The 24,019-nt window shown below is 43.4% G+C and overlaps 2 protein-coding genes across 23 annotated transcripts in view; one reads left to right on the forward strand and one right to left on the reverse strand.

Annotated features, from left to right (window-relative positions):
- Window positions 1–11,972: 11,972 nt before the first annotated feature.
- Window positions 11,973–20,805, reverse strand: LOC147360935 (uncharacterized). 3 transcript variants are annotated; one of them, XM_086333909.1, is made up of 4 exons: window positions 19,480–20,805; window positions 19,297–19,337; window positions 19,034–19,091; window positions 11,973–12,117 (listed from the first exon to the last, which is right to left on the reverse strand). In XM_086333909.1, exon 1 carries the CDS (start codon window positions 20,745–20,747, stop codon window positions 19,641–19,643), a length of 1,107 nt encoding a protein of 368 aa, XP_086190035.1. In that variant the 5' UTR covers window positions 20,748–20,805; the 3' UTR covers window positions 11,973–12,117; window positions 19,034–19,091; window positions 19,297–19,337; window positions 19,480–19,640. The 3 variants fall into 3 exon arrangements, with proteins under 3 accessions (XP_086190035.1, XP_086190034.1, XP_086190033.1); XM_086333908.1 differs by lacking the exon at window positions 11,973–12,117 and having other exon boundaries at window positions 18,939–19,091; XM_086333907.1 differs by lacking the exon at window positions 11,973–12,117 and having other exon boundaries at window positions 18,939–19,337.
- WAC (WW domain containing adaptor with coiled-coil) overlaps window positions 19,955–24,019 on the forward strand; it is a 77,718-nt gene continuing 73,653 nt past the window's right edge. For 4 of the 20 annotated variants that reach the window (XM_086333887.1, XM_086333891.1, XM_086333899.1 and 1 more), the window contains exons 1-3: window positions 19,961–20,096; window positions 21,037–21,073; window positions 22,588–22,783. In XM_086333887.1, coding sequence (XP_086190013.1) covers window positions 22,645–22,783 — 139 coding nt within the window. In that variant the 5' untranslated portion in view covers window positions 19,961–20,096; window positions 21,037–21,073; window positions 22,588–22,644. Of the gene's footprint in view, window positions 20,097–20,486; window positions 20,667–20,807; window positions 20,874–21,036; window positions 21,074–22,568; window positions 22,784–24,019 lie in introns of those variants that run through there. The other 16 variants (XM_086333886.1, XM_086333885.1, XM_086333896.1 and 13 more) reach the window with 9 other exon arrangements.

A 24,019-nucleotide genomic window follows, 5' to 3' on the forward strand; every position in this document is an offset into this window, starting at 1 on the left:
TCACGGTTCACGTACTGCTGAAGCCTGGTTTGGAGAATTTTGAGCATGACTTTACTAGCCTGTGAGATGAGTGCAATTGTGCGGTAGTTTGAGCTTTCTTTGGCATTGCCTTTCTTTGGGATTGGAATGAAAACTGACCTTTTCCAGTCCTGTGGCCACTGCTGAGTTTTCCAAATTTGCTGGCATATTGAGTGCCGCACCTTCACAGCATCATCTTTCAGGATTTGAAATAGCTCAACTGGAGTTCCATCACCTCCACTAACTTTGTTCATAGTGATACTTTCTAAGGCCCACTTGACTTCACATTCTGGGATGTCTGGCTCTAGGTGAGTGATCACACCATCGTGATTATCTGGGTCGTGAAGATCTTTTTTGTACAGTTCTGTGTATTCTTGCCACCTCTAAACAGCACTAATAACTAGTTTCACATAATAAATTGAATCTAAGTTTTGCTTTTTGTCCATATTACATTTTAAACCAATTTTGGTCAATGGTTATCTAAAAAGATTTTTAAATGTATCATGTCTTTGCAATTAAGTAAAAATTATATGTGTAGACTTAGATGGCAAATAAATACATTCTAATAGAAGGAAAGTTTCTCTATTAGTACTTACTCAAATAAGGAGAAGGGTATGTGTTTCCCTTCGTTGCTGACTACAGTGTTCATGTAAAGATTAGGAATACTAATTTTGTAGGATTAGGTGGCTGCTCTTTGATCAAGGGAAGACTATTTTCCACATGCATCCCATTGGCTACAATAATAGGGATGATGACAATGTATGATAATGACAATGACAACAGTTAACATTTATTGAAATATAATCACTAAAACAGGAGTCAGCAAATTTTTCTGTAATGGGGCAGATGGGAAGTAATTTAGATTTTACAAGCCACAGTCTTAGTCTCAATTACTCAGCTCTGGTATCATAGTATTAAAGAAGCTATTGTTCAGTCACTAAGTTGTATCCAACTTTTTTCAACCCCCTGGACTGCAGCACTCCAGGCTTCCTTGTCCTTCACTATCTCCTGGGGTTTGCTCAAATTCATGTCTATTGAGTTGGTGGTACCATCCAACCATCTATTTCTCTGCTGCCCCATTCTCTTCCTGCCCTCAATCTTTCCTGGCATCAGGAATCTTTCCCCACCATCCCATTTCACTGGGTGAGCTCTTCACATCAGGTGGCCAAAGTACTGGAGTTCAACTTCAGCATCAGTCCTTCCAATGAATATTCAGGACTGATTTCCTTTAGGATGGACGGGTTGGATCTCCTTGCTGTCCAAGGGACTCTCAAGAGTCTTCTCCAGCACCACAGTTTGAAAGCACTTTGGACAACACATAATTAAATGAGCATAGCTGTGTTCCAATAAAACTTTGTTTACTTTATAGGTCAGACAAAACTTTATAGGTCAGGGTTCAGATTTGGCCTGAGGGCTGTAATTTGCTGGCCCCTGGATTGAATAATGGAGGATATTTGAATTAGCTAAGTATTGTATTTCTTTAACTCCTGCTTTAAAGTCCATTATTCTTTAAAATATTTCTGGGCTCAGACAGTGAAGAATCCGCCTGCACTGCAGGAGACCTGGGTTTGATCCCTGGGTTGGGAAGATCCCCTGGAGAAGTGAATAGCAACTCACTCCAGTATTCTTGCCTAGAGAATTCCATGGACAGAGGAGCCTGGTGGGGTTGCAAAGAGTCAGACATGACCGAGCAACTAACACTTTCAGTATATAAATAAAGATATATTAGATTTATTTTAGTCTTAAAAAATTATCTCCATATCATGCATGTTTGCTAAAGATTTAAAGCAAAATTTTCTGTTTGAACAATAATAATTAGCATCTACTTTTAAAGTAATGGTGTTAATTTTTACTGTATAACCAATCATCCCCCAAATGTAATGACTTAAAAAGCAGAGTATCAGTATTTGCTCACAGTTCTGTGGGTCAGTCCTTTGGGTTCGTCTTTGCTCCATGTAGGGTCAGCAGCTCTCAGTTCCCTGGCAGTGTGTAGCTCTCACCTGGAGAAGCTGGATTGGTTGGCATGGCTGGGTCCTCTTTCCATGTACTCTGGGTCCTCTCTCCATGTACTCTTTCATCCTTTACAGGACTAGCCTGAGCTTTTTCTGAAAAGTGGTTATGTGATAGGGAAGAGCAAATGTGAATCCATATTGGATCTGTTTCTTTTTCATTAACCTTTGTACTCTATGCTTTTGTTACAAGTTCATCACTAAAGGGATGTTGTCTATAGCTTAAAATGTACATAATGGTCTATCTCCGGGAATCCTGCCTCCCATGCCTGAGTGTTAAGGTTGAAAATACCTTTGTTTAGCTTATGGGAAACATCCAGTGAAGCCCACCTGTGAATGGATGCAGGAAAGAAGAAATTAACCCACCCCCTCTGGAGTCTGGCTGGAACCAGGAAATATTTACTACAACTTATCACCTTTTTCACTTTACTTGCTCACCTTCCCATCTTTGTTCTATAAAAGAAACTAGCATTCATACCCCAGCAACGTGGACCTTTGGGACACTAGTCCACCATTTTCTTTGCCTGCTGACCTTCTGAATAAAATCACTATTCCTAGCCTCAGCAGCTTATTTCTCAATTGATTGGCTTGTTGCGCATTAAGCAGTATGAGCTTAGACTTGGTAACAGGCAGAGTCTTCAACAGCAAGGGAGGGAGGGGCTGTGTGCACAGGTACTGGTCAAGCCTCCACTTGCACTGCATTTGCAGGGCAAGTCCCATGGTCAAGTCCAGATTTAAGGACTGGAAATAGACAGTCTCCTGAGGAAGGCACTGCAAAGGCACATTCAAAAACACACAGGTACACCCGAGAGAACTGAGTCCACAAGACGGACTGGTGTCCTTGGAGTCGCGTCACATGTGCTCCCTTACTCCAGATCTGCTTTGTTGTCAGCCATGTAGGGTGTATAAACCAGTTGACTCCAGAACTGGCTCATCGTTAGGCATGGATTTTGTACAACAGGGGTGAATAAGCATATGTGTTGCTTAAAGCCATTTAACTGATGTCCCTGCACAGAGTTGTCATTTAGACTGTTTTCAGTTTTCATTCTTGCCCACGTCTTTCCACGACCAGGCCAAGACCAGAGCCATATAGTTAGTTAGCTTAGATACATACAGACCCTATCTGCTACTAAGAGGATTTAAAGCAGCTACTCAATTTCTTGTTCTGTTCTCTTGCGTAGTAGAGAAACACATTCCTCTCCATCTGAGCCCAAAGCCTGGCCTCCAGTCTAAGTAAAAGATGCACTCTTGGTGGCCAAATATACCCCTACCCAGTTTAACACTAAAATGTTCTTAACTCCAGTTCCATTTTTCTGAGAATTTGGTGTCAGGCTTCTCTCTTTTAAATGGTAGCTCTTGGGCTCTTAAATCCTTGCAGAAAGCATGGTTGCTCTAAAAACTTAAAAGTATTTTTGATTTTTCTCAGTGTTTACCAGCCCATCTCAGTGACACAAGGCTCGTACTCTGATTTTCTTTGAAACCGTTGTCTTCTGCATTAAATATTATCATATGCCTATCACCCAATTACCAGGATAGACTGCCAAGTCTATATTTATTTTCAAACAGAAGTTGCGAAGTCTACAACTCTCCTTTTTAAGGTTTTGGCTTTTCCTAACAAGTGCCAACATGTTTATTAAACAAGTCTCCAAATAAAAAAAACCTTTTCTACATGTCTGCTGCTCTGTAACAAAAATATATGCTAAATTTAAGAAAAATACATGCTATAAAAAGCGTATGCTATAAAATGAAGCCTAAATTGACCAATTTTTTAATTCTTCCTCAAGTCTTAGTCTTGATACAGTCATTCCTCTTTAAAAGCTTCTGTGCTTGCTATCACTGATAGAAAAACAAAGTTGGTTTACAAAATATAGCAGAACTTGGCCAAAGTTGAGACACACTGTTAATATGGAAAGGGAGTTAACAGGGTAACTCCCAAAGAATGGGACAAGAAAAATGCTCTTTTGAGAAAACAGAGTAGAAAGACTTTATCACAATCTATTTTTTTCTCTCTACCTCTTCCTACTTTGGACTTTAATCACAGTCTTAGAGTTGCAGACAAACATCTAGGAGTATCCCACTCTCAAGACTTTTTGTATTTGTCTAATACAGTATTCATTTTCAAAGTAGACTATAATTTGGGGCGGTTTGGACTTTTCAGGATTTCTGTAACCAGTGATCATGTTGCTGGAAGTTTTTGGTTAAGAGCAGTCTGGTACCTGAGCAGGATCCTATGGGGCATTCCAGGGACAGATTCCCCACTGTGTCCTCTGTCTGCCTCTTGTTTATGGAAAAAACTTTAGTCTCTGAGGCCTTCCTGAGTTCCAAAGAACACATTTAATCAGAGAAGTAAGAAAATGCAGAAACAAAGGAAAACAGTCCAGCAAGACACGATAATGATAGTTTAGCCATTAAAGTCAAGGACATTTAGCTCCTCTTCAAGGGCTACAGATAATATTTTGAGCCATATCCTTGAGCTATTTTGCAAGTACTGAAACCCCCACCAGGTAGAAGTTAAATGCATACTGATCACCAGCTTGTAAACACAAGACCAGTTGGAATTGGAAGGTTTCTGATTTTCATTCCTGATTACCTCATCACCAACCAATCAGAAGAATGTTCATGAGCTGATCACATACCCTGAAGCCCTCTTCTTCACACTGTCCTTAAAGACCTTTCCTTGAAAGCCTTTGGGGAATTTGGGCCTTTTGAGAATTAACTGCCCATTTTCCTTGTTTGGCCCCACATTGGGGCCAAGCTGAAACAGGAGGCTGGGAATTTAGAGAACAATCTTGAAAGGAATGACATAGCCTGAGGACATAACATAGACTGAGAGGCATCAAACAAATATAAGATGGCAGACAATTGACTTTCACTAGACCTTGAGTCTCAGTGTGCACTTACTGTAACATATCAGCAAGTTAAGTAATAACCCTACAGACATCATGATAGTTGCAAGTCCATAAATGTCATAAAGGTGGGCCATGGCCCAATTTCTGAAAACCCCCACCCTTTCCCCAGGTGGTGCTAGTGGTAAAGAATCCACCTGCCAATGCAGGAGACCTAAGAGATGGGGGCTCAATCCCTGGGTTGGGAAGGTCCCCTGGAGAAGGGCATGGCAACTCACTCCAGTATTCTTGCCTGGAGAATCCGATGGACAGAGGAGCCTGGTGGGCTACAGTCCATTGGGTCGCAGAGCTGGACATGACTGAAGTGACCTAGCACATAGCCTTCCCCAAGATAGCTGGAATACCCCTCCCACTCACCAGCCTAAGAAATGACCCACCTTTATAAAAACTGACACCCTCCTACTGAGCTGCAGCTCTTGCCTTCTGAGGTGGCCCATACTTTGTGGAATGTGTTTCTCTCTAAATAAATCCACCTCTTACCTATCATTTTGTCTCACACTGAACTCTTTCTGCAATGAAATATCAAGAACCTGAGCTCCATTAAGTCCTCAGAGCAGGTGTGTGATCTCAGTTAAAAGACTTGGTTCAAATTCCAATCTGGGTTTTGCCTGGGTTCAAGTTTCAATCTGAGTTGCACAGTTTCAAAATGCTGCACTTTCCTTCACCAGACCCTGGGGTTTTTATGGTCTGTAGGTGAGTGGACCCAAGTTTGGTTCTGTAACAGTCCCTTTTACTTAAGCTCAACAAAGAAAAATGTGAAAACCAAAGAGGTAAACCTAAGATTTTGTTTTAGCTGATTTGAGGGAAAATGTGAAGCCTCGCCACGAAGTACTTGTCAACAAAGCATGCCTGGGTGAATGTCCTGGTGAAATTCAGGCCAGAGACAGACGCGAGTGAGCCCTGGTTTGCTGCATTGGATTCCCCTAGTGAAGGGTTCTGTCCTCCTTTGGAAGAGCTTTGTTTGGAAGGGATCTGAAGAAGAAAGAGGGAGGAACAGGTTCTGAAGGTTATCTCCATCCATCAGATTTCCACGGGAGCCCCTCCAGGGCTGCTGCGCCCAGCACCTGTGGCTTTCTGGAGCTCCTGTGTTGATGGTGCAAGGAAGCTGCACTTGGTAGGGATTGGTTCTCCTGACTTCCTGAGATCTCAATGGGCTCTAAATCTCTGTAGAGTGTAGGTTTGTCTGTAGGTGCAGGGAGCTCACTGGAACTGATGGAAATAACGGTGTCAGGAAGGGAGGGTGATGAGGAATTCATGGTAGCAGATGGAGCAAGCCTGAAGGAGGAGCTTGCCAAAGGCTTGCACCCATGTTTCTCCTGACAGCCTCCCTTTCTTTTCCTTTGCAGGGTCTGTCTCTTCACCTCTTTTTCTTTTTTCCTATTTCTTCCTTCTTTTGTTATTGACTATTCACAATTTCTTTTCCTTATTGTACTTCTTTTGGTATTGCTTGTGTGCATGCTTAGTCACGTCCAGCTCTTTGTGACCCCATGGACTGTAGCCTGTCCAGCTCCTCTGTCCATGGAATTTTCCAGGCAAGACTACTGGAGTGGGTTGCCATTTCCTTCTCCAGGGGATCTTCCTGGCCCAGGTATTGAACCTGAGTTTCTTGTGTCTCCTGCATTGGCAGGTAGATTCTTTACCACTGCGCCACCTGGGAAGCCCATTTTATAGAATACACTTATTATATTTTTGCTCAGCATAGGTAACTAAACTAAGAAATTTGACTAACACATTTCACATTTTAATTTCCTTTCCTAAAAGTTATACACTAAGAGCCTCGTGTCAGTGACCCGTGGATGGCTGCTTGTGGTGGGGCAGTTAGTTACTGTTTGACTGCCTGATTTGGACTCTCAGCCTCTGTTTTGAGAACCCTTTACTGTGAGTCACTTTTGGAAGAAGTGGCTTCTTTCCTTCATGGGAACAAAAGGCTGTAGGACCAGGCAAATAGCAGGGAGAGGAGTACTGAGCCTGTTATTGAGGACTGGATAGTTAGACATTCTTGAGACTTAATGTTGAATCACTGAAGCACTGAGATGAAACAGTTACCAGCTGAGAAGACATTCTTACGGCTGCAAGAACTTTGCTGACAACTTGCTTGCTGACCCTTGAGAGCAACTTGGTTCCTGTTCTTTGTCCAAGTTGGGGGACCCAACTTTCCAGGAATTCTCTAAGCTCTTCTAATAAATTCCATTTTGCTTATTATAGCCAGAGTCGGTTTTTGATGTTCTCAAGAAAGAAAAAAAAAAAAAATCCAGATTCTATTGCCAGAAATGCTCCAGGATACCAACTCAACAGTGCTCTCTGAGGATCATGAGTCACTCTGGATACTTCAGGGACATATTTACCATTTCTAAATGAATTTTGATATTTAAAGTGAAAATTTAGAAAATTCAGCAAAAAAATAGAAAAAAAAGTTCTCACCAGTTCAATACAGCTACTTAAAATTATTTGTAGTTATCTCAAAATCAAAAAAGCACATATTTCTACATATCTACCCATCTATTTAAGCATGAATACGTTAGAAATTCTTTTCTCTTTTCGTCTTTGTTACTTGGTCTTTTTTTCTATCTGTAGCCAGTTCTGTATACAACAGATCTTCATCAATGTTGGAGTATTTCAAGTCAACCACAGAAATTTCTATGACATTTCTGCTAAAGACCAGTATTTTGTTTGTCCAGTTTGCAGGAAAATAGAAGTCAGGAATGTGTTCAGGCCATATTGTCTTTTACAGCTCATTTATAGTGGATGGTAAACACTTAAATTGCCCAGTATGAGATGAGGATTTTGAAGCTTGATTTTGAAACCCTGGGTTCATAGGTATTCCTTGCATTTACTTGCTGTGTAATCTGAGGCATATTATGTGATCTTTATGCTTTAGTTTCTCTATTTGCAAAAAGGGGATGAGAATATCTGCCTTCAAGGTGAATGTGAATATTAAAGATAACATATGAAAAATGCCTGGTCATTCATTGTGTGTGGAACCTCTATGGTCCCTGTGTCATCTATAGAAAGTAGGCTGTAAACTACAGGTAGTGTTAAATATAAAATGAGAGCAGCTAATTTCATAGTTTTTCTCCTCTTACCTATTGCCTTAAATCAGTAATGCTTTTTTTTAAAGTAATATATTTATTTGGGTAACTGGGTTTTAGTTGCAACATGTGGGATCTAGTTCCCTGACCAGGGATTGAACCCAGGCCCCCTGTATTGGGAGTTCGGAGTCTTAGTTACTGGACCACCAGGAAAATCTCACCTTAAATCATAATTCTTTTTTTTTTTGAGTACCCCTTGAGACCAAAGAAAGCAATGGAGTCTCTGAAAAAATAAACATCACAACACATGCCCAGAGTTTTGTATAAAATCTAGTGCAATTCTCAGACTATCTTAAAGCCATTTCATGGACTCAATATTAAGAATTCCTGCTTTAAATCAAGTGGCTCTTTTAAGCTGCCTGTTGTGCCAGGTAGTGTCATAAATACGCATGTTTCCCGGAAGGTGGGATGGGGCTGCAGAAACAGTTGTGGCCCAAGGGCTTTGAGGGGGAAGAACATAGGACCATAATAGGCAGGTGTGAGTTCTGTTTTCTTTCCCATTACAGAAGCTGAAAGTATCAATAAAGGACTTTAATGTGGAAGAGCTGTAAAATGTAGGCATTCCACATCCCAATCCCATGTCTCTCCTCTCAGTAGGAGGGCCACCAAGGAAACCCACCTGACCCACACTGGATTAGGAGGGGATGGAGGGATAAATCTGTGTTGTGCAAATTTCCCGAGAAGTCAGAGTGCCTGGAAAGGCAGCTAGTACTGATTAACCCAACTGATACACCCCCTCTGCTGACACATAAGGCCTCAGAGAACTTGGATCAACCTGGACCATGTCCATGTTAAATTGTTGTTTTTCAGTTACTAAGTCGTATCTTACTCTGGGACTCCATGGACTGCAGCACGCCAGGCTTCCCTGTCCTTCACTCTCTCTGGGAGTTTGCTCAAATTCATATCCACTAAGATGGAGATGTTATCTAACCATCTCATGCTCTGTTGCCCTCCTTTCCTGTTGCTTTCAATCTTTCCCAGCACCAGGGTCTTTTGCAATGAGTCAGCTCTTCACATCAAATGGTTAAAGTATTGGAGCTTCATCTTTAGCAGAGTTCCAGAGAACAGCAAGGAGATAAGAAGGCCTTTTTCAATGAACAGTGCAAAGAAACAGAGGAAAACAACAGAATGGGAAAGACTAGCAATCTCTTCAAGAAAATTTGAGTTATCAAGAGAACATTTCATGCAAGGATGGGCATAATAAAGGACAGAAATGGTAAGGCCCTAACAGAAGCAGAAGAGATTAAGAGGTGGCAAGAATACACAGAACTATACAAAAAAGGTCTTATGACTGGGATAACTATGATGGTGGGTCACTCACCTAGGCATCCTGGAGTGTGAAGTCAAGTGGGCCTTCAGTTCAGTTCAGTCGCTCAGTCGTGTCCGACTCTTTGCGACCCCACGAATCACAGCACACCAGGCCTCCCTGTCCATCACCAACTCCCGGAGTTCATTCAGACTCACGTCCATCGAGTCAGTGATGCCATCCAGCCATCTCATCCTCTGTCGTCCCCTTCTCCTCCTGCCCCCAATCCCTCCCAGCATCAGAGTCTTTTCCAATGAGTCAACTCTTAGGAAGTATTATAATAAAGCTAGTGGAGGTGATAGAATTCCAGCTGAGCTATTTAAAATCCTAAAAGATGATGCTATTAAAGTGGTGCATTCAGTAAGTCAGCAAATTTGGAAAACTCAGCAGTGGCCATAGGACTGGAAATGGTCATTGTTCACTCCAATCCCAAAGAAAGGCAGTGCCAAATAATGTTCAAACTATAGAACAACTGCACTCATTTTGTGTGCTAGTAAGGTTATGCCCAAAATCCTTCAAGCTAGGCTTCAGCAGTATGTGAACTGAAAACTTCCTGATGTGTAAGCTGGGTTTAGAAGGGGCAGAGGAAAAAAAGGTTAAATTAAATCTGTATATTAATAACAATAGGTTTATGAAGTGCTTGTTCAATGGACGTGCACATATCTCACTGTATTTTTACAACTGTAGGAGGGCAGGGATTAGTATACATCTTCTATGGATATAGCAAACTAAAACTCAAAATCTAGTGCCTTGTCCAAACACACTAGTGGAGACTAACACTTTTACAATGCTGTACTTTTACAGAAATATGTCTTAGAATGTTACTGCACCTGTAATAAAATCTAATCTAGCAATTCATTCATCCTAGGCTTGTTCTACAAGACGTGAAGTGGTTCTATTTCAACTAGATTCTACTTATTAAAGGGTTTGGCTAAAGTGGACGTTATATAGAGAGTCTGCTAACTTTCTGGAATTATGTAGTTAGTTCAATTACTGAAAGGTTTCAACAACAACAAAAAACCACATATACTTGATAAAAATGGTTAAAGCAATATATTATTGAGGAATTTGTTAATAATATAAATTTTATATTTTACATTTCTTTTTGTCAAAAACAGAATATTTGCTTCAAAACAAGTGAAAGGTGTATTTTTAAATAAACCACAAAATTCACGTCTTTAATCCTTTATTTTTATGAAATATATTCAGAAAAGCACATAAACATATGTACAGTTTAATGGATTAAAAGTAAATACACATGCATCCACCATCTAGATCAAGAAATAAGGTACCAGCCCTCTAGAAGCAATCATCTTCAATACAAACTTCACTTAATATTAATTCAACATTAATTTCCTGAATTCATTGAACATGAATTTTCCACAAATGCAACAGACACAAGAATTGAAAATAAATACAACAGAGTCTGTTAGCAAATTTAAAGTAGCATGGTATTTTGCTTTAGATAACCTATTTCACTTGTCAAGACATATTATTCTTTCAAAGGAAGTGAACATCATGGTAAAGGTACCGACATCTTTGGGAAGAAAAACTGAAGTGAGCTGTATTGTTTTCTTTTTTTTACTGTGGCGACATTATTCAGATTTGAATTTCTTCATCAAATGGAGATGCCATGATCACCCACCCCAAATTAAACAACTTAGAGCACAGTACAACATAGTTTCAGATCATTTCTTCCCATATTTGAGAGCAGACTTAGACTGAGCTATGAGCAAGAAGAAATCCCGTGTTACAGTGGCTTACCAAAATAGCAGATTATTTTCTCTCACAGAAAAAAAATCTGGCTGTCGGTAGTCTCTCTTGGGCTGATACGCCTGTCCACTGTGCCAGGAAACCATCCTTAGCACACAGCTTCCACTTCACAGCTCAAGATGGCTAGTTAAGTTCCAGCCATCACATCATGTTGTGCCAGAGAAAGGAGAGGTGGAATAGCCCTTTCTCTTCAAGGATTCCGTAGAAGTTCCATGCACTTCTGCTTATATCCTGCTAGACAGAAGTTGATCACATGGCAACCTCAAGATACAGGGTTTAAATAAGGAAATACAGTCTTCTGGACAGAGATAGTCCCACTAAAAATCAAGTGTTCTCCTAAGAACAAAAAGATACGGGCAGGAAGTCTTTTTTGCCACAGAGAGCTTTCATATTTGTAGTGTTCTGTAGGTAAATCTATTCACTACATAAACAGGTCAATATTCCGTCGAATAGGGTATTTCCCTGGTGGTCCTATAGCTAAGACTCTGTGCTCCCAAAGCAGGGGGCTTGGGTTCCATCCCTGCTCAGGGAACTAGATCCCATTTGCCACAACTAAGTGATGGCATTCTGCAAGGAAGATCTCGGGTGCCCCAGCTAAATCCTGGTGAAGCCAAATAAATAACAAGTAAAAATATACATTTAATATTCCTTCAGACAGGAAAGTCACTTTCCATGTAGAAAAACACCGAATATCGATTTTACAGTTTTGCAGATGAAATTTTTTAGATGTTGAAGTAAGATGGCTTTTAAAATACATAATGATGAATATCCCTTTTTCTAAAAGTATACTTCATGATGCAAGAAAGGATGAAAAGTCAGATGAAAAACATTTTAAAAGGAGGGAATTTGGTACCACAGAGTTGCACACTACCTGTATCAAGCAGTCAACACTAATACAAGTTTGGAGCTGTGCCGATGGAGTCATATGGCCCTGCTGTGCTGGGCTGGGCTGCAAGTACAGACACCTGCTCAGAAGTCCCGTGTGCTCCCTGCTGCCATGGGTTTAATGCAGTGGCCTAAATGCACATAATGCAGGCCGACAGTGAGCTTAAAAGAATATCTCTACCAAAGTTACCCATCTTGAAATGAAGCTTAATTAGGAAATACTGGACATTGACATGAGTGATATCACAGTATTTCTCTAAATTCTGCAAGAAAAACTGGGTACCATATAAATTCTATCCTAAGCTGGCTTACATTATACCTCTCAAAGTGATGTGAAAGTCGCTGAGTTGTGCCCAGCTTTTTGCAAATTCTCCAGGCCAGAATACTGGACTGGGTAGCCATTTCCTTCTTCAGGGTATCTTCCCAACCCAGGGATCAAACCCAGGTCTCCCGCATTGCAGGTGGATTCTTTACCAGCTGAGCTACCAGGGAAGCCCAAGAATACTGAAGTGGGTAGCCTATCCCTTCTCCAGTGGATCTTCCTGACCCAGGAACTGAACTGGGGTCTTCTGCATTGCAGAATATTCATTACTAGCTGAGGTACCAGGGAAACCCACTATACCTCTTATGATTTCCCCAATCCTGCAATATCTCAGGAGTTGATGGAACAAAATATCTGTGAGTGAGTGTTTGGAAGGTTTTGCAGAAATGATATCCTGTAGGGAGAGTGTTGACAGGGGTAGCGACTGCTATCTGCAGGACCAGGAGAAACCCTTCTTTAACAAGAAATCATTGCAAACTGCATTAGAGCCTCTAGAGTCCACCAGTCTTTTTTTTTTAATTTTAAAATTTATTTATTATTTTTGGCTGAGCTGGGTCTTTGCTGCTTTGAGCAGGCTTTCTCTAGCCGTGGAAAGCTAGTCTTCGTTGTGGTACGTGGGCTTCTCACTGCGGTGGCTTCTCTGGTTTTGGGCTCTAGAGCCCAGTTGTGGTGCATGGACTTAGCTGCTTTGAGGCATGTGGGATGTACCTGGATCAGGGATCAAACCTGTGTCTCCTGCATTGGCAGGTGGCTTCTTCACTAATGGACCACTGGGAAAGTCCTAGAATTCACCAGTCTTATAGGCAAATTGTGCTTTACCAAACATACCAAAGTGGTGTAATTTCTCCAAAACTTAACGGACTAAAAGGGCCCCAAGAAACCGCTTTTAGGCTTTCCCTCTGCTTTGATTCAAAGACAAATAGCTGAAGGGTGAAAGAGAAGCCTTACAGGCAGTGATAAGCTTTTTGGGGGGAGAAATTTTGCTAGTTTATATAGTTCCTAACATTAAAAAAAAATTAAAAACCATTTGTTCACAAAAAGAGTAAAATTGGTAAAAAGTAGATACAATGAACGTTTTTTAAAACAATCAGTTTTTCTGTTTGAAAAGTTGCTTACCTTTCTCCTGAGGTTTGATATTGTTTTGCAAAGTCAGCAGAGGAAAGTTTACACTGAGGAACGAGCTGGATAAACCACGGATCAATCAACCGGAGCAGTAAGGCCTGTGTACCATCACCACAGCACTTCCACTTCCTCCCCAAGAGGTGCTATCTCCCTTACTGGTTGGATGACTGGCTGTTTTGGGGTAACTTCCTGGTAAAATGGAGTGCTTCCTTTTTGGATCCAGCCTGCTTTACTGTAATCTGAAGTAAAGCCTGGGACTTCCCTGGCGGTCCAGTGGTTAAGACTCTGTGCTTCTACTGCATGGGGTGTGCGTTTGATCCCTGGTTGGGTAGTTATTGGCATCCCACATGCCTGGATGAAGCCCCAAGAAAACCTCCCAAAACCTAACATGTGAAACTTTAAACAATGTTTTTGTCAGACTACAATTTTCATCAGTGAGTATATGTGCTTATATACTCGCAGTGTCATGCAAATTACATTGAATACTATGGTTTTGTGAGCAGGGACTGGTCCATAACTTGGGGTCACCCATGCACCATGTCTGAGTATCCATTTCACATGAGATGCACAGTATTATGACTCAGGTTGTATTCTAGGTTCTGTGGGTAATTCCTCATACAGTTGTTTTTTTTTAAAGATTGTACTGCAGCATGTATATGCCATGTGGTGCTAAATTATTTACCGAACCTCATTCACTTTTTACAGACAGCCCTTTACCCAATCAAGCCAATTTTGGAGACAAGGAAGCATAATCTTGGAGACTGTGGTAATCTGTACAATGTTACACTGCTAATCGTCAACCATGTAGCCATAGCGCTAGATCATGTCATTCCGATTTCAAAAACCATGCTCTGAATCACTACACTGTGTCAAGGCACAGGACAGAAAGGCAAGGAGAGGAAAAAAGAGAAATGAAAAGAGGTAAGTAAAAATTTCAGGGAATATATTTATTTTGTGACCCTTTAAATATTCTAGCAAAACCTTTTAAAGTCTCTTTTACAACTAGAGGCTTGAGGACATGAGTTTTTTATTCTTCCTCCACCAAGAGGATGGTGTTAAAATCAGGGTCACCGATGCCTTTTGCTGATAGTTCTCCCCTGTAGTGGCTGACATGTATTAATTTATTGGTTGAAATACAGATCTCCTGCTCATTTACAAATTTGAGATCTCTCATTAGAAAGGCATGCAAGTAATCTACATAAGATTAGCTACATATGCAAATTTATATACATTTTCAAATGTTACCTTTTACAGTATTTTATATTAGGGATAATCCAGCTTTTCCCCATTTAATTTGTGACAGCAGGACTGAATTAATAATCCTGTTTGTTCTAGAGAGCAAGCAGAAATAAAACCATATACTTTTTCTCTTGAGACTTAACAATATTTTGCTACTTCCTTTGCACATTTTTGTAGTTAAATCTTTCACTCAACAAATATTTATCTCATTCTATCACATAGAGCCTTCACTCTAGTGAGAGCCAACCATTAAATGAAATACACAAGACATAATAGGGCAAGTGGTATAAAGGGAAACTGAGCAGAGTAAGGAAGAGTAAGAGAGAGTAAGTGGGGTGCTGTTTACATAGTTCTCAGAGTACTGACCTTTTCGAAAGACATCTGAGGAGAGACATAGCATGAGCATAGTTGCTGCCAAGGGGAACGGCACTCAAGCAGGATACTAGAGTAGAGATCTTGAGACCCAGACATGCTTGGTGTAATGGAGGAAAGTGGAGGGTCGAGAGGTGGGAGAAGACCGAGCAAGCAAAAAAGTCCTGAATGCGAAACTGGGGATAACGTAGGTGGGAGTGGTTTATGCAGGGCCTTGTACACCATGGTAAGATTCAAAGTCCACGGCTTTCATTCTGAGATGGGAAGCCATTAGTGGATTTTAAGATAGGCGAGGAGCCAGCAAGGAGACTAAGGAATCATTTAGAAAACAGGAGAGACATAAGAGAGCAGAATTCCAGCAGGCAAGAAAAGGAGCTTCACGAGGAAGAGAATAAGTCATCAGCTATGAGTTATCAAATGCTGCTCACAGGTGAAGTAAGATGAAGACTGAGAAATGAAAAGTGGATTTGAGAACACGGAGGCTCCTGAGGATCCAGAGCATAAGTTTAAGTGGAGTTTGGGGATCAAGTCTGACTTTCAGGTTTAAGAATGAGTAGCAGACATTCAAGTTTTTCTGTATAGGAGTGGATCAGAGCAATGGGGTAGCATTTGGAGGGAGACATGATCAAGATTTTTTTCCCCTAGAGGGCGGTTATTAGAATGTTTATAAGTAGACAAAAATGATCGAGTGGGGAAACTTTTACAAGAGAACAATTCCAAGAGTAAAATGGAACTCAATGTAAAAGTAGCCATTTTGGTCTTGGATAGGAATTTGGACTGTCCATTCAGTTATGGAGGCTAGTAGTGTATTCAGATGGAGGAATGTTGCTAGATGCAAGAGTGGGAGTAGGCCGGAGCTGTTATACATTTCTGATTCCATTTTCTTACAGAAACAAGAAGCAACGCAGCAAAGACTCAGGATGTAATGTCAGGTTTGGAAGATGTTAAACAGCTGGGTAGGGTACACAGCTAAGAGAAATTAGGGAGAGGTGAAATTGAGCAGGGCCCAGTCAGGCTCCTGGGCATAGAGGCCTTTCTGTTCCCTATTTCTTGTAGGAGACTCCAGCCTCCACGACCTTCTCTAAGCTCCAAATGGCAGACTAAGGGAGAAGCACACAAGAAACAATCTGAGGCAAGATTAAAGGGACCATCAAGATTAGGAGACCGTCCACCTGAGATGAAGGGCTTCCCAGGTGGTAAAGAACCCGCCTGCCAATACAAGGAGATATAAGAGACGTGGGTTCTATCCCTGGGTTGGGAAGATTATCCAGTATTCTTGCTTAGCAAGTCCCATGGACAGAGGAGCCTGGTGGGCTCACATCCTAATCTTGTTAGAGACCCCAGCTTTAAACCACTGTTATAAAACCCTAACATCAAGTCCTCTGGGGTTTTTCTAGGCAGAAACCTGGTGTGTTTCCCTTTGCTTGGTGAAGTAATAAAGATATTTTCTTCTTCACCCTAAACTCTGTCTCCAGGATTTGATATGGCACCTGTGCAGAGGCTGAGCTTTCAGTAACATAAAGGGTGAGGAATACTGGCAGCTCATTTTCCTCAAGCATACAGTGAACTGAGCAGGGTATACGGGTCAGGTAGGTAAAGTAGAGGAAGACAAGAGTCATAACAACAGATGATGGAATTAGATTCTTACAGAGGTGAAATTTTTTAAAAAATGGGTTTAACATTTAGATATGTACTTTAGTAAATAGTCGATTCTCATCATCTGAGGCAGCTGTGTTCTGCAGTCACTGGGAACACTGAACTGCTCCTGGGGAAATAAATACATGGATGGGGTCCTGAGATACTCTGACCACATTTTCGTCAACTGATTCAACTGATAACTTTATGTGTGTTTCTGTTTAGGCATGTGGTGGTGGTGGTTTAGTCACTTCCATGTCTGACTCTTTTGCTTCCCCATAGACTGTAGCCCACCAGGCTCCTCTATCCATGGAACTTTCCAGGCAAGAATACTGGAGTGGATGGCCATTTCCTCCTCCAGGGGATCTTTGAGACCCAGGGATCGAACCTGCATCTCCTGCACTGCAGGTGGATTCTTTATTGCTGAGCCACCAGGGAAGCCTCTGTTTAGACATCTTTTGTAATATATTGTTGATTCATCAGCACTGACCTCATCATGGGCAAGAGTACTAATGATATACCTAAATCAACCCGATGTAGTACACATTTTCTCCACAAAAAACATCACAGCCGTTTTGTGCTTAGGGGTACTAGATAATAGTTCAGCACTGTGTTTGGGGTGGGAGTGGAGGGGCACTTAAAACAGGAAAATCACCAGTAAAAAGCAACAAAAAAAATGCTAAAAACATGACTATGTGTGTATCGTGAAAACCACGTTTACAGTATGAGAGCTGAAATAAGACTGAGTGTTGCCTTTACCCTCATCAGTGCCTATCAGGCAAGTCACATTCTCTACCATGAATGTCCAGAAATACTATGGATATTGATCTGGGGATTACAAATAAATTTTAGTGAGAAAGTGAACTTGCTAATGCAGTATCTGTGAATAACCAGTATGGACTGTACACTGCTAAAGCTGTTTCTCTCTGTAGCTCAGCCCAGTTTGCTGTTTTGATCAAAGGGCGTATAACAGGTTCAGCAAACATCTAATCATTAAACAAGACATTAGTAATAAATTTTGCTGCCAGTTTTCAAGATGTTTGTGCATGATACTTCTGTACTATTTTCTGTGCTGTTCCAATGTGATGTCTTGTTACAAAAGTGTTAGAAATTGCACTTAAAAGACTCCATTTTTCTTTTTTCTTCCATTTCAGTCACTGGCAGTTTTCTTCTTAGTTACTGACAGCATCTGAAGGCACTAAGTAGGCCTCTACTGGTCCTCCCAAACAGCAATAATCTGACCTTTTGACAAATAAGGCTACCTGATTAAAAAAAAATTGTTTTCCATCAGTTGCGATTTCTGGCCCTTTCCCCCAACATCGTCCCATCTCTTGATTAGGTCAGCAATAATGTAACCAGTTAGATACCATTTAAATCAGTTTTTTGAAGGGATCTTGTTTCTTCTGATTTCCTACCTTGCCTTTTTCTTCCATGTAAATGGCTGTATATTTAGTTTACGTTTATTACTATCCTTTGTAGTTAATGCTGTCTTACAAGAAATAAAACCACCTGAATACCATCACCCTCAGTAAAGGCTGGGCTTCTCATGGTGGTGATAGTGGTAAAGAACCTGCCTGCCAATGCAGGAGACAAAACAAACTTATGCTTCCATCCCTGGGTCAGAAAGATCCCCTGGAGAAGGGCATGGCAAGCCACTCCAGTATTCTTGCCTGGAGAATCCCATGGACAAAAGAATCTAGCAGGCTACAGTCCATGGGGTGGCCAAGAGTCTGACACAACTGAGCGACCAATACACACATAGACACCGCCCCTCCCCCACCTTTAACTGGGAGGTAAGCTTGGATTTTTTCACTCTTCCAATATGCCTATTAGTCACTGTGTAGTGGCAGAGTCTGACACCACTGAGCGACCAAAACACACACACACACACACACTCCTTAACTGGGAGGGTATACTTGGATTTTCCTCCTCCAAATATGCCCATGTTGCCACTGAGTCTGTAGCAGTCTATAAAATTCAATTTGCAGCAAATCATTTAGCGCCCCGCCCGCCTTGCCCCGAGGCCTTTATTTGTGCTTCCCTGGTGGCTCAGTTGGTAAAGAATCCACCTGCGAAGCAGGAGACCTGAGCTCCAACCCTCGGTTAGGAAGATCCCCTGGAGAAGGAAATGACAACCCACTCCAGTTTTCGTGTACCTGGGAAACCCCATGGACAGAGGCGCCTGCTGGGCTACAGTCCATGAGGTCACAAAGAGCCGGACACGACTTAAGGACTAAACCATCACCAACACACACACACACGTAAAGCTTAATTGGGGAGTATACTTGGATTTTTTCCCCCCTAAATATGCCACTGTGCCTGTAGCAGTCTATAAAATTCAATTTGCAGCAACTCACTAGCGCTTCCCAGGTCTTATTGGAGCTTCTCTGGTGACTCAGTTGGTCAAGAATCCGCCTGCAATGCAGGAGACTCAAGTTCAATCCCTGGGTTGGGAAGATCCCCAAGAGAAAAAAATGGCAATTCACTTCTGTATTCTTGCCTGGAAAATCCCATGGACAGAGAGAGGAGCCTGGTGGGCTACAGTCCAAGGGGTCGCAAAGAGTCGGCCACGACTCTGCGACTAAACCACCACCACCACCACCACCAGGCCTTAGTTCACCTGCGAAAAACTCCAGATGACTGGATCTGAGCGCGGACGAGCTAAAAGAGAGAAAAACGAGAAATAAAGGAGACGGTGGGGAGGTCGCGGCTGGGGGTGGAAAATATGAGTGTCCCCCTACATCAGCAGGTTCATCGGGTGTTTCAAAGCAGCGGCGCTCGCCCTTCCTCCGCGGGTCCTCACCTTGGTCTTCGAAGGCGCACGGGCTTCGGGCACAAAGCACGGTGACCGTGAACACCACCGGCCCTTTCCCCGCGCTTCCGGGGGTGACTTACTTCTGTGAGGCCGAAGGCCTAGCTCCGGGTCTGCCCGCCGGTCTGAGGCGGGAGCGAGGCCCCGGTTTCCTAGGAGAGGGCCTCGCGGGAGCTCGCGCCGCCGCGCACGGAGCGAGCACCTGGGCCCACCACCGTCCGCCCGCCGCCCAACCACGGGCTTCCCGGCCGGAGCCAGCAGGGGCAGGGGCGGGGGCGGAGGCGGGGGCGGCGGCCGGCGCGCTCCTTCGCGCGCCCCCCGCCCCCCGCGCCGCCGGGCGCACGCGCAGCAGCGCAGCCGCCCTTATTTAGTCCGCGATGGCTCCGTGCACGCCCCACCGGCCTCCTCCCATAGACGCTGCCCGCCCCGCGCGCCCCGGGGCCCCCGGGACCAGCCTCGGGCGGCTCCCCGAGCCCGACTACCCCTAAACCGGAACGGCGGCGGCCGAAAGGGCGCGTGCGGACCGGTAGCGGCGACCGGAAAGAGCGGACGGGTCGCGAGGAGGCGAACCAGGCCGCGGAGGAAGAGGAGGGCCGGGACGAGCCGAGGTTTGCCGAAGGCGGCGTTCCGGCGCGCGCGAGGGTGGGAGAGGAGGGGCGCGGCGGAAACTGCCGAGGATTTCCGAAGGCCGCAGCGGCCGAGTTGCCCGGATGTAGTTGGTGGAGCGGCAGCGGCGGCACCAGCGGCGGCGGCGGCGGCGGCGGCAGGAGGAGGAGGCGGCGAAGGACCCAGCGGCGGCGGCGGCGGCGGCGGCGGGGGGAGGTGGGGAGGAGGCGGCGGAGCGGGAGGAGGAGAAGGCGGAGGAGGCAGTCGCGCTGTCCGCGGGGCGAGCAGGACGCGTCGTGTTGCCCCCTCCCCCCCACCCCCCGGTTCGCCGCTGCCCGGCCTGAGCTGAGCGTGAGCGTGGTGCGGACGGAGGAGATGGCCCGGGAGCGCCGGCGCCAGTGACGGGGAGGTGCTGAGCGTCGCCGAGGGCGCGCCGGGCCTGCGCCGCCCGCCGCCTGCGCGCCCGCCCGCCGCCGCCGTCTCCCGCGGCCGCTCCCCCCTCCCCGACACACGCTCACAGGCCGGGCATTGATGGTAATGTATGCGAGGAAACAGCAGAGGCTCAGTGATGGGTAAATCGTCTTTTCGTTTCGAGGCGGCGGGGCGGGCGGCGGGGGGGCGCTCCTTCTCATCTGGGCCGGCCGCGCCGCCATTTTTGTTGTTAACCCTGATCCGGAGCGACCGGGAGGGGGAGCGGCCGCGCGGGCGGCGGCGGGCGAGGGGGGAGTCGGGGGTGGACGGCCGCGGGCGGCGGCGGCCCCTCGCCGGCGGGAGCCCGTGTGAGTGCGTGTGAGAGGTGTGAGCGAGAGCGTGTGCGCGCGGCGGGAGGGCGGGCTGCCGGGGGCCGGAGCGCCGCTGGGATTCGGGGTGGGGGGCTTTCTGCGGGCTCCGCGCGGGGGGCCCGTTCTCCTGCCTCAGGTGGCCTTTTCTTCTGTTTTCCAGCTGTCACGACCGGCGGGGGGACGCGCAGCCTTACCAGGTACCACGGGGCGGGCGCGGGCTTCGGGGCTGGCGGGGCCGGCGGGGGAGGGAGGAGCCGCTACTCGAGCGCAGGCTTCACAGGTCGCTGCAGGCCCTTCGGGGCCACAGACGCGAAACCCGCTTGGCGGGGCCGGAAACCCTGCTCTCGCTTCCCGGGGCGCTCGCCGGCGAGGGGTGGGGGCTTAGTTTGACAGGTGACGGGAGGAAGTTCAAGTTCTTTTTGCGGGGGGGTGGGGGGGGTGGGGGGGAAGGGAATAAAAATTGATTCTCATCCAGGAAGGACCTGACTCGGTTATTCGGGTGTGCGGGACTCGGTAGGACGAGGTGTTCAGTAACTCTGGAATCACCTTCATTTGTTGTTTTGGGGGAACTAAAAGTTAGCGCAGAGGTATCAGAATTAGACGGAAGGGCAGGAAGAAGTCACTAATGGGTTTGCAACTCTTTAAGTGTGTTGTAAACCATTACCCCTTCCCAGTTTGTTTTCAGTGCACATAATTGTCTTTAGTGAAAGATGGCGCTTTTCTTTCTGTAGAAATTGAGATCTTTGAGTACTTGGGTAATTCATTGTCATGAAAGGAGTTCTAGGTACATAGTTTTCTTTTTGTGACAGCTTCGTGTAACATTGTAAAAAATTTTTTGAAAGAGTTGGCCCCTGTTTTCCGTGGGAGGGAATTTCATTAATTTGTATCTCTGCGGTGACCCTAGAAGTAAATACTTCTTGCATCTGACCACTTAAAGGATAGGAGAGCGGGTTTCCAAGCTAACGGTTGTGTTTCTGGATAGCATGAGTTAAAGTTCTAGTTAAAAATTTAGGTTCCTTGACGGGTAAAACATTGTGCATTACATTTGGATAGGTCAGCGATTAAACTGTTGAATCACACTCTAAAACATGGTTAACTATGCATTTAAAAAGACAGCTATATAATGGTTGTCTTAAATATATTAAATGTTTTTTGAGGGAGTTCCATTAAGCTCCATTAGGATAGGTCAGAAATAAGAGACTACATCTATACCTTAAAATTGTTTCCCATGCCTGCAAAAGTAAACTAGATCTGAAATGCCTTACTTACTTGAATCCAAGAATTGGAGAAATTCTGATGATTCTGATGCTTTTTTTAGGTCAGATTGAAGAAACGTGTTTATGCTTATTTGTTTGTGTTAAGCATAGTTGCAGAGCAAAAACATTACAGTAGTACTCAGTGAATACTTTAGATTAAACTTTTTAACTCCCAGAAAAGCTTGAGTTAATTTGCCAAAGGGTTGATTTCTTGTGTTTACAAGATGATTAATGGAAGGTTTTTTTAAAAAAACATATTTTGATATGTGTGAGGAGCCTTACAATAACTCATGTTTAAGTCTTGTGTGAATAACTTAAAGGCAGAATTAAAAAAGAAAATTTCAGTTTTACCAATGCATAAAACTGAATGTAGTTAATATAGCAAATTTTATGATAGAACTTACGAAATTAAAAGTTTGATTTCTTTTTTATTTTGGGGGGGTGATGTTTTACAGGCACTTAAGTATTCATCGAAGAGTCACCCCAGTAGTGGTGATCACAGACATGAAAAAATGCGAGACGCCGCAGATCCTTCACCACCAAACAAAATGTTGCGGAGATCTGATAGTCCTGAAAACAAATACAGTGACAGCACAGGTCACAGTAAGGCCAAAAATGTGCATATTCACAGAGTTAGAGAGAGGGATGGTGGTGAGTAGCTTTTTTTTATTGAAACTTACATTTATTAATAATTCTATGTAAGACAAAAAGTTTGTCATATTTCCAGCTTGCAAATGTTACTAAATGGTTATGTCATCAGAATATTTTGATTCCTAAACAAATTATGTAGAAATAAGATGCTGACCCCAGCATCCACAGCTCGACCCCAGTGGGTGATAATTAGAGGATGCATTTATGAATGTAGCCTACCAGTGCTTTATTAATGGTGAATGACATGCAGGACATTTCTCCAAGAAAGGAACTTTCAGCTTTTCAACTTTCCAAGATTGAAGTTTGGCTTGGTTAATTTTGAGATCCTTGTTTCTACTTGAATTTATTTTTTAAGGAGTTCAGATGTGTGTTCTTGTGGTAAAGTATGAATTTAAAAATTTAGAAGGTTTTTTGAGACAGTTCGTGGGTTAAGAAAGTCATTTGTGATATAGGAAATTTTTGTTAGATTTTTTAAGAAAAATACTATTTTTCATATTTTCCAGAGTCTTATTAATGTAACTTTTATATCTACTCAGATACTCACCTTTTTAAAAGTTCATTTCAGTGGTTTTACCCTTCAGCTATTACTTTGCTTCAAGTTTTTTGTGGTAGGAGGCTGAAAATAAATTGTTTTCAGATTTAATGTATCCAAAATTTACCAAAATAATCAGATTTCCTGTCTACATATGGCATTCATTGAGGGACAAACCGATTTCGCTAAGTCAATCATCTCTATTATTCATGAGATCTTAAATTGCGTAATAGATAATGTGTTTGAAATAAATACACCATTTTGATTGTGCTTTTATAAGCTTATAAGGAAACTCAGAGTCCCTCATGGCTTTCTGTCTCTGATTTTCAACTGTCTTCAAATCCTGCTTCTTCTAGTTCTCTTTTTGCCTCCTGGGATAGAAATCAGCTATATTCAGTGTGATGAGATATTGGAAAACATTGACCTCCTCTGTATATAATTGCTGGGTTGAGGAAGTTAATAGTGGTCAGAGATTGCATGGAAAAAAAAAAGATTGCATGGATTTGGAATATTTGGATGGTTATTGAATGGGAGGGGTATATAGTTCTCTGTTAAATATAGCATAGCTGTATGCTACTTACACATATAAACATATTTGGAAATAACAGCTGGTGGATTTGGTTAATAAGTGTTAGAATTTGGGGGGCAAAATTAATATTAATCTTCGGGGTAAGTTTTGTGTAGTGTTACGTTTAGCCTGAGAT

Source organism: Bos grunniens, chromosome 13 (genome assembly GCF_055505025.1).
Source record: "Bos grunniens cultivar Pamir isolate PY7600 chromosome 13, Bosgru_T2T1.0, whole genome shotgun sequence".
Classification (NCBI taxonomy): Eukaryota; Metazoa; Chordata; class Mammalia; order Artiodactyla; family Bovidae; genus Bos; species Bos grunniens.

Excerpts from the sequence above, each read along its gene's own strand:
- LOC147360935 (XM_086333909.1), bottom strand. The coding sequence starts at position 20,747 with ATGGCGGCGCGGCCGGCCCAGATGAGAAGGAGCGCCCCCCCGCCGCCC.